Source organism: Anser brachyrhynchus (assembly GCF_964034855.1).
Source record: "Anser brachyrhynchus genome assembly, chromosome: 5".
In the NCBI taxonomy this organism is placed as follows: domain Eukaryota; kingdom Metazoa; phylum Chordata; class Aves; order Anseriformes; family Anatidae; genus Anser; species Anser brachyrhynchus.
The window spans coordinates 63,124,507-63,138,862 of NC_137699.1; the positions used below are offsets into that span (position 1 = coordinate 63,124,507).

The following is a 14,356-nucleotide window of genomic DNA, read 5'->3' on the forward strand; positions in this document are numbered from 1 at the left end:
TTGTAAGATGCATAGCAAAGCCGTGCTCAGAGCTCCAGGAGCATTAGATATGGTACTCCACATGCGTAAAGCAGCACAGGTTCCAAGTATATCAGAAAGTTCCTGGCTGTATGAAGTAACTGAAAGGGGAACTTGGAGAGGAAATCCAGCTCAGATTCTCCACTTCCACTTAGATACTTTTGTCAGTAAACTGGTATTTAGCATTAGACTTACCCTAGCATAAGGGAAGACAGAAAACATTTTAAGACTTCTTCAGTTCTTGCACTCTGAGCAATAACTAAATGCTAACTCAGCTAAATCCTCTTTCCTGACTTCAGGAGCGAAGGAGTAAACACCAATTTTCTCTCCTTTGTCCCAAAGGGGAAAAAAAAAAAAAAACACCTCATTTTGGTATGTAAGGTACAAGATTTGAATACAAAGCACTACACCATAGAAAAGTTACTCTGCAAAAACTGAAGACACGTGATTTAACTCTCTCCAAGAGAGTTACAGAGAAGGTACACTGGGGTAAGCCAATTTAAACAAGTTTTATTCAACTGTTCGATGAAAGGAAATTTACCGATATAAAAAAAAAAACAACCAAGAATTGAACTGACTTTCCTGAAGATTGCTAACTCATCCAGGCACATTTATAAAGTCACACCATAACTGCTATGAGAACACATCTCCACGCATTTTACTTAACCTGGGCTGTAATGAATATTGTATTTCAGAATTGTACAGAAAACATTTCTGTAGCCAACTTGCAACTAGTGTTACCAAATTACTAGCTACATGTTATACAAACACCTTATGATAACAATCAAGAGGTACATTATTTCTCTTCTTAGACATTAACCCAGTATGTTCCCCGCAGTCAATCATGAATTATATGGTTAACTTAAACAGGTTTGTAGTCGAGCTTGGACTCCAGCTTCTTAGAATCGGCCACTTTTCTAACAGCTTTCATGAAGTCTTCCTGAACTACAAAGTCATGATCGGCGCGGATCGCAAACATACCTGCGAAGAATAATTCAACAGCAAGGGTAAGTTGGTGCTCCTTTCAGTACAGAAAGACAGTACATGAAGTCTCACTCAAATTTAAGTGGAAAGGATCCAAGCTGCATTATCTGCACAGACTGTTACACGCAGCTTTTGTAAAGTTGGGAAGAGGATTAAACTACAGCAAAGTCACTGAAGTGATCACTAAAAGGTACAGCCCACTTTAAACGACTAACTGTGTAACTCAGCTTTCCAATGTAGGCAAACCTTAAGTGTACAATAAATTTATGAAGTGCAAAAAAACAAATATTATAAACTCTCCCAACACCCAGGTACTGAAAGACGTGGATGCTCTGCAAAAAGGAGAAAAATGGGTACTACCAGTGTTTCTGGAATGAATCTCATTTTTATGAGATAATGACATATATCATGATACTTGGCTGGTAAAAGTGGTTAAAACCACTCAGACATGCTATGGCCTTTTTTACCCCCTCCATTGTGTCGAACTTGAACTACAGAGAACGTTTATACCGTGCATGTCACAGGATGGTGTCTACACCCACATAATTCTGTGTGGATCCAGCTTGTGTATGGCAGGGGATAGTAGTGAGTATATTGCCATGTAACTGCACTGCTACTGCTCCTGACTGCCAGCAGGTCTGCACATGCTAGCTGAACCGTCTGTATGCCTAGCTGCTTTACCGACAGACTTTGTAAGATACTTGTCTGAAACCTTAGAGGAAAGATGTAAAAAAAATCAAGTTCTTCGTGACTGTATAGGTCACAAGGAAACTTGGAAGAAAAGATATTTTGTTCAAGTTATTCCATCAAGCTTCAGGGCATATCGCCACGCTGCTGCTTACGCTTCACAGTCTAGACACATGACATGCTGTGAAGTAAGCAACTGCTTTGGCATGTTGCTACTGATGAGATGTTAGCATTGCCGTTAAGTGCTGTCCATCCCTTAAGAAAGGGGTACAAGAAGTGAGCAGTGTGCAAGGACCATATTCCAGCAGAATATTTCTGAGCACCTGGTTTTAATCCATTGACAGAAGCACGTGAGAAACAGCTCAAATGTTCAGCATTAATCAAACAAGCCCATCAAAATTAATAATTAAGAGAATACCTGCTTCGGTACAGACATTTCTCAAGTCTGCTCCATTAAAGCCATCAGAAAGCTTCACAATTGCTTCATAATCTATCCACAAAACACAAGTGCCAATTAGAAATAAATTCACATTTCCCCTTACGGATACCACCGAAATATGTGCCCAGCTAACAAAGGAACGCTTTACTTTGATTTCAGTGCAAATAGGTAGCTGACTACCAGACTGATAAATTAAATCAGCTGAAATAATCAGCTGTATTCTCCCTTTCATTAACAATGAAAGGTACCTCAGCCAAAAGCTCATGTTATGGAGTTAAATCCCAAAGTTACTAATTTGAGGTTACAAGCATTGACATAAAATGCAAGAAAACATACATCAAGGAAACGTTATCATTTAAATGATGTAAAAAGCAAAACAAAACAGAGAACTTAAATGAAAATGATCATCTCAGTCCCTTTCTTATTATAACTGCATCTCTAAAAGGCATTAAACGCCTTGACATAGTAAGCCTGGTTATAGTTTCTGTAATGAGTTTCTAAAACAGACTGTTGAGCCTTCAGTGCTGCACATTAAAAAAAGCCATTTTGCAAGGCTTCACATTAAAAAGTCAAGAATTTTCTGCAGAACTTTTCGGAACAGTTTACCTGACGGATGAAATTCAAAACCTTTGAACTGAAAGCTTTTATCTTAGAATCCAAAAAGACTAGAAATTCTTTATTTGTTAATTCCACGTAGCACACCGTCCTATAAACAAGGAAACCGGAAAGTGGTGGGGAGGAGTGAAAGGGGACTAAAGCCATATCAAAAGCTGCAAAGTTTGGTAAGTTTAGTCTTCAGTAGACACCAGTACTAGAGCAGGAGAACCTCATGCTGGAACCTGGAGCAGGTCATTATCTTAGGATTTTAATGCAGCTCACACCTCATTTTGCTCATTTGGGACTTCCTTCCAGGATATCTCAGCTGAGCATCACAGCCTTCCCACGTCACATTCAGCAGTTTAGCCAGTAGCCCATCTTACATCTCACTTCGTTAAGGATATAAAGGAACGCTCATACCCTGCTTCCATTCCAGTGCCCAAAGATGCAAAGAAAGAATGAAGTACCTTACCTCAGGTTCACGATTTGCCTTGGAGCATCTTCTGTATCTTCAGCTACAGTCTGATGCACATTTAAACCAACACTGCTGCTAAGAAAGGCAATCCTCATCCCTCTCACCCTCCCCCAGCTCATTCCTGCTCCTGAGCCACCCTCTCTATTGAGCTGCAGCTGTTTATGCAGCCAGATGGTGAACGAGATCAGTTCCACCACCCAGATCATGCTGCCTGGCTGCATGAATAGCTCATGTCAGCAAAAAGGCGGGGGCGGAGTGGGGGGCAGCACAGGGCTGGGAACAGGCAGGCAGGGTCTGCAGAGCCGTACCGAAATAAAAGGCAGCCAGCGTTGTTTAAAGTCAAATCACAGTTACAGCTTTCTTGAGGAAGGCTCTGAAGCTTTCACCATAAGAAAAAGACTTTGGTTAGCTTAGAGTAGCACAAACCTTCCCCGTTTTATCTGACAAATACCTCTCCCCTCGGGAGAAGGCTCTCTACAACAATAACCAGCGAAGACAAGCTTGGTTTCAGATAACAAGGTTTTCGTTATGCCATCTCCACACTCCGAGGTTAAGTTTCTCTACGACTTAAAAATTCATTCTTGTTCTCAGACTCCTGCAGGAAGACTTTTTTTTTGGCTAAGGGAAATGCTGTTTGCTCGCATTAAGCTATTCCCCCATAAAAAGGAAACCAACTGATGAGAATCATGCCCATTTGCTGGTTTACAGCTGCGCTCCAAGGCACATTTTCAACACATGCAGTTATCTTTTGCAAAGGGAGGCTTAGCAACAACTCAATCAGGATTTTTTTTTTTTTTTTTTTTTAAGTAGAATTCTGAGAGGGGGAAGTTTTGTTGCCATTGTAAGGACAGGAATCCCAAGTGTGTCAGAGTCGGTGTAACAACCCTCTTCACACTTTAAAAAAAAACAAAGTAGAATATCCAGGCAGTTTTCTACTTACCTATTTCACCATGTTTAGTGATAGGACCTGCGTGAATCTTCAGAATATCTAATCTGGCTTGTTCGTTTGGTAGGTCAATATCTGGAAAGAATTATAGCTTTAATGAAAGCAGCACAGCTCACACATCCTCCTCTAACATCCTCCTTCCAGTCGCTGTGCTGAAGTAACTCACGGATCTTTCTATCCAGCCTTCCAGGCCGCAGAAGCGCAGGATCCAGCGTGTCTGGTCTATTGGTAGCCATGATCATTTTAACTCTGTGCAGAGTATCAAATCCATCCATCTGATTCAACAGCTAGTAGGAAAGAGAAGTTTGGTTTTAGAGCACGCTAGGGGGTTTTGGCTTATTTACTGCACTTTAATTTCTGCATATGTACTTCCACCAAGTTAATAAACGTGGTGCGGATAAATTAGAAAAAAATGCTACAAGCCTTCTAAAAGAAGGCCACAGCTCCCCGCGTATTCTATAAGCAATAAAGGAAAGCTTAAAAGAGCCACTGAAAATGCTTCATTCAGAGAAAAAGATATCGAACAAAGCGGAGCTCAAATGTGAAAGACTTGGCTAAAACAATAAGGCAATGAAAACAGCGCAACTACTAAAGGACCCAGTGGCTGGCTGAGACATTCTGAGTGCAATGCTCTAAGTCCAGGACATTCAAATTAGACTTGGAGAACAGCCTCTAGAATACTAATACACATATGAAGACATTTCATTGTGACGATCCAAAGTACTTGTTCTTCGATCACAATGATTTAATTCTTTATGTGAGGCAGACACATTCTTTTGAACTGGACAAACTGTTTGCAAACACAGGCCAATGAAGTCTCTCGCTAGCTTCAGAATTCTTAACTGTCACCAGGGTTTTAAAAATTCTCTTCACACAGGCAGGTTTACCACAGCACTTGGTACAGAAAGAAACAAACAATGCTCCTAGATTCAGGAATCAAACTGTACAAGCTCAAATATTTTGTAAAGTAAGTGTCTTTGGGAATAAGAGACAAGCTCTCCTTTTCCTCTTTAAGAGGAAGCCCTCGAAACAATAAAAAAAGAATGCAGTACGCAGAATCGTATTGAAGCGAGAAGAAAAATACCCCAAACTATTTTAGCAATTTTAAAGATTCTTTCAATTAGTCTCCAAGTTGGATTCACAGCTGAGTTATGAGGATGTGCAACTGCCTTTTGCAAAAGCAGCATCTAGATCAGTTTAGCTTAAGGTATTAACTCAGGAAAAGTTCTACCAAGCCAGCTCCCAGTGTAACGACTCACACCCGTGTTATAACTCCATCTTAAATAGCACCGTACAGTGTGCGGTCAGTTCAGGCACTCACCTCCATCAGCGTCCTCTGAATTTCTCTGTCAGCTGAGGTGCCTTCAGAAAAACGGCGGCCACCTGCAGCATACCAAACCCGTCAGTTACAATACTTTACTTCTGCCTCCGCATAACGCTATGTCTGAAGACAATCAGGTACCCCTTTTAATGGGGGGAGAGGGAAAGGAGGGAAGAGTTGCTTAAACACACACATTTTGAAATGCAGTTTCATATAGTTGGAAAAATGTAAGCCACATATGAACCGTTATGGTTCTAAGCTAGCTGTCATAGCTCCAGAAGTTGAACCACTTTGCCCTGTTATGTTTCCTCTTAAAAAAATAGCATGTAAGTATGTTTTTTCACAAGACAGACAGTAACTCTAGAACTGATTTGTGCTAAAAAGAGCCTCTAGCCACCCTCCAGACCATTAGCCTTACCAATAGCATCTATCTCATCCATGAAGATGATACACGGCTGATGATCTCTGGCGTAGTTGAACATCTCTCTGATCAGTCGAGCACTTTCACCGATGTATTTATCCACTATTGAACTTGACACCACCTTTTGAAAGACAAAAGAAACATGAGTGAAGAGACTGGAGAGCAAACAGACAAAGTACGTGTGCACACGTGTGTGCAGAAGTAAGGTTACACTACCTTTAGAAAGTTGCAGTCAAGCTGGCTAGCGACAGCTCTGGCCAAAAGTGTTTTCCCTGTACCTGTACAGACAAGAGACCAAAGTCGTTTAGCTATTAACCCAACGTTACGTTAGCAACTTTAAAACAAAGAAAAAAGGCTATTGCAACCAAGCACGACCACTAAGCTTTCATTTCCCTTTGATTCTATGAGAACTTCAGTTCTTATCTGTCTGAAAGGTCTGTCAGGGGCTTGCTGTGGGATGGGGGGAGCTGCATCGCCACCCTTACGTTCCTTTCATACTCCGAAATCCACTGAAAGGACACAGCACCTCAGTGCTCTGTCCGCCCTCCGAATTTTCTCCTGATGGGCTCCTGCCCCCAGAGGCAGCATACAGAGGACACTGCACCGGTAATCACCCGAGCGGTTAACAAGTCTGAACGTCACCCTTACGCCTCACCTCAGCGAGTGGGAAGCGCAGGAGGTAAGAGATAGCAACAGTGAATCACTCACCAGGGGGGCCGTAGAGCAGGCAGCCTTTTGGAGGTATAATTCCCACACGCTGGAACAGTTCTGGGTTTGTAAGCGGCAATTCTATTACCTGTGAAGAGACAGAAAAACAGTGACTTTGTTTCAGTTTTAAAAATAGACGAGTGATCTCAGGAAGTTAATGGAACGCTTGCCAGCCTGTTTTCTAGAGAGCTGTATTCTTCGCTATCTGTGCGGCATATTTTTGGATGAGAAACGGATGAGTAAGAAAGCACCTGATTGCTCTAACTGATCAATCCACAGTCCTGCCCTTGTTGTGCAGACCTCACTTCTGCTATGCCTTGTTTCTCTCGGTGCTCATTCAAACCATGTTTTCCCACTATCATAATCCAACTTCCCAAAGCAATTCTAGCAGTTTCTGCGCAGAATTAGTTTGGTTTGTTGGCTGTCTAACCTAACTATGCCCTCTCACTTGACTTTATAGCGCTCCCTTAGCTTAAAGGGTCTCGCATCCTTCAAACCCCCTTTTTAGAAGATTTTCTTCATTTTAATTTCAATCCAAGCTCCCGTAACAGCAGAGATGAGTTATAACCGGCTTGAGAACTGGGATGTGGTGTTTAGAATAATCCTTCTCTGCTACTGTAAGGTGTGTGCACAGCACACAAACAGTCTCTGTTATAGTCAGATGGCTCACAGCAGCATGAGCGAGTCTTCAAACACCCACATTCCTTGCTCAGCCTGCAGCACTGATGCCCAAACTAACAGGATTACTTCAGTGTGAGCGCACCAGCATCCTGGATCGCATTGCTGTTTGCCATAAACACAATTGCAAAGCTGAAAAACATTTAGAAAAAACACTTCACAAGTTATCTTCTAGCATAGAAAAAAGTTAATGAAACACACAAAGCACTCGTCTGATAGGATCCTCTAACAGCCTCTCTCATGATAGCTTAGGATAAACATCAATAAAACATTTAAACACGAAAAAAAAACTTCACTCAGAACACATCCCGCTATTTGGAAACTGTTTTGAGATAGCAAATACCTCTCGCAGCTCTCTGATTTGTTCTGACAGCCCTCCAATCTCAGAATACGAAACATCCCCTGGGTCTTCATGAGACATATTATACACCAGTGGATCCACTTCCCTTGGCAAGTATCTGGAATAAAAAAAATTAAGAGCATGCATATTTAATTGTGCAGACGTATACAGTTAGTGCAATAAATCCTAGAGCAAGTATGAAAATTATTTATTCTCCTTTCACCTTAAGAAGGAAACAAACATCTGCTAAAAAATAAACAGAGCAAAATTTTAAAAGCCTTACTGAAACAAAAGCTCAAACAAAAACTGAAACAAAAGCTCAAAAAGCTGCTGAAATATCTAAGCTGTAAATGATTTTTTTTTTTTTAAATGAGCAGCCAACTGCTTTTAAAGCCAGTTGACAGATACTTGACTTTCCACAAAAGAACTGTCCTCACTTAAGCACCATTTTACAGAACATATTTACAAAATATTACGTAACTGATTATTCAAACTTTTGTGTAACCTATTCAGATCAGTGTTCTTCCCCCTTTACACGGTAAGCAGAACAGCAGCTGGAGAGCAGAAACCTACCTCATAATAGTCAGAGTGGTCATATCCAGAGCAACTCTCGTCCCCGGCTTCAGCTTACTTTTGTCAAGCTAGTGACAAAGAAGGTATTTCTGTTAGAACCACGTTTCAAAACGACATTTGGTTTTAGCCAAGATGTTTACTGTAGCTTGTAGGCTCTGCTCAATCGCACACAAGAAGAAACAAGGCTGCTAAGCTACATGCCAGGCAGCGGCTCTAGTAAACACTGCTTGTCCCTCGCCACCATTTTTGGGAATGCTTAAACTGGGAAAAAGCCGGCCTGCTATTCCATGGGAACACCAAAGTGAGCCAGGAGCTCACCAACGAACCTGGAGGTTTCCAGGATGACAGAAAAGCTAAAACAGGCCAGAGGAAGTATTTTTTCACACTGAAAGAGATCTTGAACAACAGGTCATTAACTCACTTCTGCTACTTTTGAAAATAGTTTTCTAGACCATAATTCATATATATACTTTGGTTTTTAGCTACTGTCAGCCTGACAGGAGTAGTGAGAGATCTAACCCTTTGCTCAGCATGGGATGGAACCAGCTGTTTCAGAACCAGCAAGCAATCCTTTAAGGACACAAGGAGCAGCCTGTCCACTTGAGTCTCAACTTGCCACCGGTCTAGTCAACGGTTCTCTCATTCCTGGCCTGTCAGAAAGGGTGCATAGATGTTCCTGACCTATTTTCTTCCAGCCTTTCATCGTTTGTTAATTTCACATATCCAGTTATCTCTCATCTTCAAAGTCAGCTGTTCCAGTTGTTATTTTTTCTTTTTGCTGTCATTTACCTCAGACGCCCTACTCACCTGCCTCAGAAGTTTGTCTGCCTACTCCACTTTTTTATTAAAAAAAAAGAAAGTTTGATATTTACAGTCCTATTCCAGGACTCCGTACTACCTGCTGGCAATTTCTGCTGGGTTTAAAAAGTAATAATTTTTATTTCTCACCTTGCTGTTAAGAAACCTGCTCTAGGACAGCAGTCGCTCGTCTCATACAACAGAGACTTGAACAGCAACAATCATAAAAAAAATACCTTGTCACTGATTTGTTTCAAAAGGTACTCAATCTACATTTGATGAACATAAAACCTGTTTTTTCTGAGCTTTACTAACATGGCATCTGAGCAACACAGATTTCTACAACTGTTTGCGAGCACTGCCTGAAGCTTTCCATCTCCCCCACTGGGAGATTTATAAGGTCCCTTGCCAACAAGGGTTATTTAGTCTCTAGCGGTGTTTCGGATCAAGCCATCACTCGAGTCACTGGTAAGACCCACTTTCCAGCTGCCTAACCTTAAGAAATATGTAGAAGCTTGTATTTCTATCAGATTCAACACTGCTCAATATATTTAAGCTATTCTGTGTCGAGAAGACAAAAAGAAACCAATTGACCTCGAATTCCTTGGGAAGTGCACTTGGATAGGGAAGTAATTTTGTTTTAATGAAGCTCTGTGGCTCCCCGCTCTCAGCAGCTCAGCCCAGCCGCAAGGACCTGGATCAAACACTAGCTCTTGGAGGCTGCAAAACACCGTGCAAAGTTACTCGCCTTGATATTTTGGCATTTTGAAAACAATCATGGATATGTTTTTTTTTTTTTTTACGCTTCTTCCTGTCAAAGCTAGGATCTTTTAAGATCAAAGAGCGCTTTTTGTTCCAGAATAAACTCCAGAGTACATGCTGCAAGGCCAGACCCATCCAAGACCAATTTATTCCTTAGCATTTATCTCTGTTCCAACAAAGAAACCCAAGACTAACTCGTCAAGCTTATCACGTGCTTCAGAGTGAAATTAAGTGTATCTGTGTCCCAGAAAAGTATTTTATTCCTGTGAAAGAAAATAATGAGTTTGTGCCATAACATATTGAAAGGGTTGAAGCTTATAAGTATGCACTTAAAGAGCACTTCAATACCAGCAATTACCGCAGATGTTTTATGCAAGCAGAACCATACCACATCCATATGCTTGAGAAAAATCATAGATAAATGGATTTATACTACATCAACTACCACACCTACTGACATCCCCTTTTCCCAAATTGTTTGTTTCTAGGAGGAGAAAACAACCATCGTTACTGAAAAAAATACAATACAATCTACTGACAGAGTCAACACTAGGGGAAAATACTTCCTGCAGGAGTTTTGTTCACTGTTTGCTGCTAAGTTTTGCTAACTGTGGGCCTTCGCCTGAAATTCCTGACAGATAGACCCCCCCCCCCTTCCCAACAACAACAACAACCTTTTTAAGCTCTTCCAAGTATAACAATCTCCCCAGTCTGCCACTTCCTGGTTGCCTCAACCTCTCCCCCAGCTACCACAACTCCATTACAGATGAATCATCAAAATAGAGGTGGTTAACTCGTACGTTAGAGTTCTAGTATGCTGTACTTCAAATTAACTTCCAGGTGCCAAGCTTAAATTAATTCAGAGAAACAGGGTATTGCAAAGAATTTGCAAACACATTTTCTTTCAGCAGAAATAGTTAAGAGTTGAAAATTCCGTAACGAAGATCAGCTTCTCTTCAGAAAGACAAGCCAACTATAGCACCAATACTATATCGGTGTACCTTTTACTGAAAAAAAAAAACACCTCTATTCTTCACTATTTATGTAATATGCTAGAACATGCTATGGTACAATCATGAGATTTTAAGATTGCAACTGCAGTTACCTTCCCCTTCAGTAAATAAATCAGTTTGAGATGAACTGAGAGGTCACAGCCGTTAAAAGAACCTACGCTTATCTGCGCAGTAAAACAGCGAAACAAAACGCTGCTGCTTTCTCAGGATACACAATCCTTTCCCGCTGTCACTCTTCTCTACTCAGAAGACACCTTACAGCCTCAGGTTTCATTCATATACAGGAACAAAGACGAATATGCCAGTCAGGGATGAGTCTAGCAAAATCCAATCAGAGATTCCCTTCTACCCACAACGACTCTGCAGTTGCCGAATGCTTTCGCCAAGAACTGTGGTTCCCAAGCAATAGATAGCTTGGGTAAGGAACTGCTGATCTACAGGGTTTTAATTTCTGTAAGTGGGTCGCGTTCAATGCTCAATTAACCAACCAGCAGCTCTTAAGCCACGTCTGCAATGTATCACTTACACTTTTGTACAGAAACAGAAAGTAAAGAGTACCTCTAAACTGGTTCTTGCTGACTGTACCAGAAGACGGGTTATTTTGTAAGCACGGTTCTGTATTAAGTTGGGTACCTTTTATAAAATTTCACGTAGCTAAAAAAAGGGGTTGTCCTGCAAACTAGAAGCACTGAGGCTTTTTTTTTTTAAGAAAAAAGTCATTAAATACAAATAAAAAGCCCTGATAACGTGTTCAGAACAGAGGTCTTGCCTGCAATCGTTATTTACGGAAGTGGACTGCAAAAGCATTATAAAAAGATAGCTAAACATACAGTTATGCAATATTAGATCTAAACCTTAGCGTAACAGCAACGGTCCTGTGCAGTGTTTTCAGCGTGGCAAGGGAGTCCTTACACAGTTTGATGGCATGATGATTAATTTTCAGAGTTCAAGCCCAGACAGAAAGACAGAGCTTCACAACAATGGAAAGGATAAACACATGCAAGGTTCCAGGAATGTTTTGGACTGCTTTGCGTCTACAAGGAAATTATGCTGCTACAAGCTAGGAAGGGAGAAAGCAAACAGATCCCTTTCTAAAGTAGCCACATACAGCTCAAAGAAAACACTTAAGCCCATTAAGAACAGGATTTATCCAAAGCAATGCTAATATTCGAGACCAAAACAAACTCTTTAAGAATAATCACATAAATCAGCTACCTGACGGCGACAGCCAACCACGTATCTTGGGCCGTTTGTAGCCTTCACAATGACTAGAGAGAGAAGATGAAAGAAAGAGTCAGGTTTACTTGAGGCACTGCTCTGAATTATGCTTCTGAACTATCTGACGTATTATATTTTTCTGCCAATGCTCACATCACTGATACGCTTATTTTTCATTCTACCAAATCTTTAGATAAATTTTTAACTGCGTAAGATTATTTTCAGGATTTCAAAGACTGGAACAGTCCAGTGTACTTACATTTCTCTTCTGTTAGCTGTTTAAGCACCTCACCAACAATCTGTAAAGGAATAAACGTTACATCAGCCTACAGATAAATTAGTCTTGTCAAACAGTATTTATCATGTGTTTCAGAACATGGAAGATGGCTGTTGACTTGTAAATTCTTTCTCCTGCTTCAAGTCAATAGTTTTACTTCTTTAAGACATCTCTGTTAACCAGGATAAACACAGAAAACTTCTCTAACCCACGCGCTTGGGATGTCTGTATGCAGTAAAGCCTCTCTTTCTGTTAGCTGTACTATTCCCACCTGCTTTTTCTTCTTACCAGAAGGGGACTTGACAACCGCTACTTCTAGGCAAGTTCTCCATCAGCCACCCCCACAGGCTGCTATGACCCCATTCCTCCCACATACCTGCCCGACGCTCTGCAATGCCTTGAGATCGTTTTCCGACTTCTCATATTGCTTGGTGAGCTCCTTCAGCTGCTCCCTCACTAGAAAAGGAAAGAAACACTAGATTTGGGCAAGTTTGAATCTAACGGGAACTCGGCACCAGGCCCTTTCCCCTCCCACAGCAGAAGGGCAGCAGGCGGGAGCTCTGTGCGCCCAGCAAGCCATCCCGCCGCGAGCACAGGAACCCCTGCTCAACACAGCAAGGTACGACAGCATTAAAAAAACAGAGCGAAGGTTTTTTGGGGGTTCAAAAACCCCACGCGGCATTTAAAACGTGGATTTTGAAGGCAGCTGGGCGCTGAGGAGGACCGGGGAGGCGACGTCCCCCCGTGCCGTGCCCTGCTGAGGCGGCAGCTCAGCGCTGCGCTGGGTTCCGGGCCCCTCACCACGAGCAGCACCCGGAGAGGCCCCGGGAGGCGCCCGGGGCAGGGCCGTGAGGCGGCCGCGGGGGCTGGGCCCTCAGCGCGGGGCCGGAGCAGGCCCGTGACGAAGCGCAGAGGCGACGGCGGCACCGCCGGGGCCGGGAGGCTCCTCACGGGTCCCCCCCCCGGGTAGCGGGGGCCCTCCGGCGGCCGCCACTCACGCTCCTTGAGGCGCCCGTCGATCTCCTTGTGCTCCAGCAGCTTCTTGCGGTAGTCCTGCAGCGCCTTGTCCCGCGGGTCCGCCATGATGAGCAGCCGCCGCTCATAGGGAATGCCGGGAAGGGCCATGGCCGCGGGGGGCGGGGCCTCGGCCACGCCCCGCTTCGGCCCTAGGCCCCGCCCCCTTCGCCCCTAGGCCCCGCCCCCTTCGCGCCTCGGCCCCGCCCCCCGCCGCTCCCAGCGCCCTCTGGCGGCGCGGAGGGGTGCGGGGGAGCGCGGCGCGCTGCTCACGCATGCGCGGAGCGGAGGGAGGGGGGGAGAAAGGGAGGGGTAACGCGACGTGCGTGCCCTCACTGAGGTGGCGGCGGGCGGGGCTGTGGGCATGTATACGTGTATATACGTGCGTGTATGTGCATATACATATATATATGTGTGTGTATATGTGTATATATGCGTATGTACGTGTATATATGTGTGTGTATGGGTATACATCATATATATGTATATATATGTGTGCATATTTGTATATATTCGCATATAAGTGTATATATGCGTGTGTATGTATATATGCGTATATATGTGTATATATGTATGTGTATACATGTGCATATATGTGTATATATATGCACATGTGTATACAGGTGTGTATATATGTGTATATAAGCACATACATGTGTATATGTGCATATGTATGTATATGTGTATGTGTATACCAGTATATACATGTATAAGTGTGTACATGCATATATAGGTGTATACAGCTGTGTATATGTGTAGAGATGCATGTATACCTGTATATTTATGTATATAGGTGCGTATATACATATATATGTGCATATATATGTATATGTATATATACATACACGTGTATATATGTGTATATATATGTATATATGTGTGTATATGTGTATATATGTGTTTATGGGGGGATCCTGGGTGGCTCCTACCGCCACAACACCTGCCTGAGCTCAGGGGTTGTTTGTAGGGACAAGGAAGGGGACAATGCCTGTGAGGGCTCTGTCCTGAGGCAGCACCAGGCCTCGGCCTCCTCAGGAGCCCCCTGGCAGCTCCCACCTGCCTCACCTGGCCACAATCGCCCATCGAA

The 14,356-nt window shown here is 42.8% G+C and overlaps 1 protein-coding gene across 1 annotated transcript; it reads right to left on the reverse strand.

The window, feature by feature from the left end:
• Window positions 1-511: 511 nt before the first annotated feature.
• On the reverse strand, window positions 512-13,412 carry PSMC6 (proteasome 26S subunit, ATPase 6). Its single transcript, XM_080593826.1, has 14 exons — window positions 13,254-13,412; window positions 12,632-12,711; window positions 12,238-12,277; window positions 11,976-12,028; window positions 8,188-8,255; window positions 7,618-7,732; window positions 6,597-6,684; window positions 6,105-6,166; window positions 5,886-6,009; window positions 5,468-5,529; window positions 4,313-4,433; window positions 4,141-4,221; window positions 2,108-2,179; window positions 512-999 (listed from the first exon to the last, which is right to left on the reverse strand). The coding sequence occupies exons 1-14, from the start codon at window positions 13,378-13,380 to the stop codon at window positions 881-883; spliced, it is 1,212 nt and encodes a 403-aa protein (XP_080449952.1). The 5' UTR covers window positions 13,381-13,412; the 3' UTR covers window positions 512-880.
• Between the last annotated feature and the right edge of the window lie 944 nt (window positions 13,413-14,356).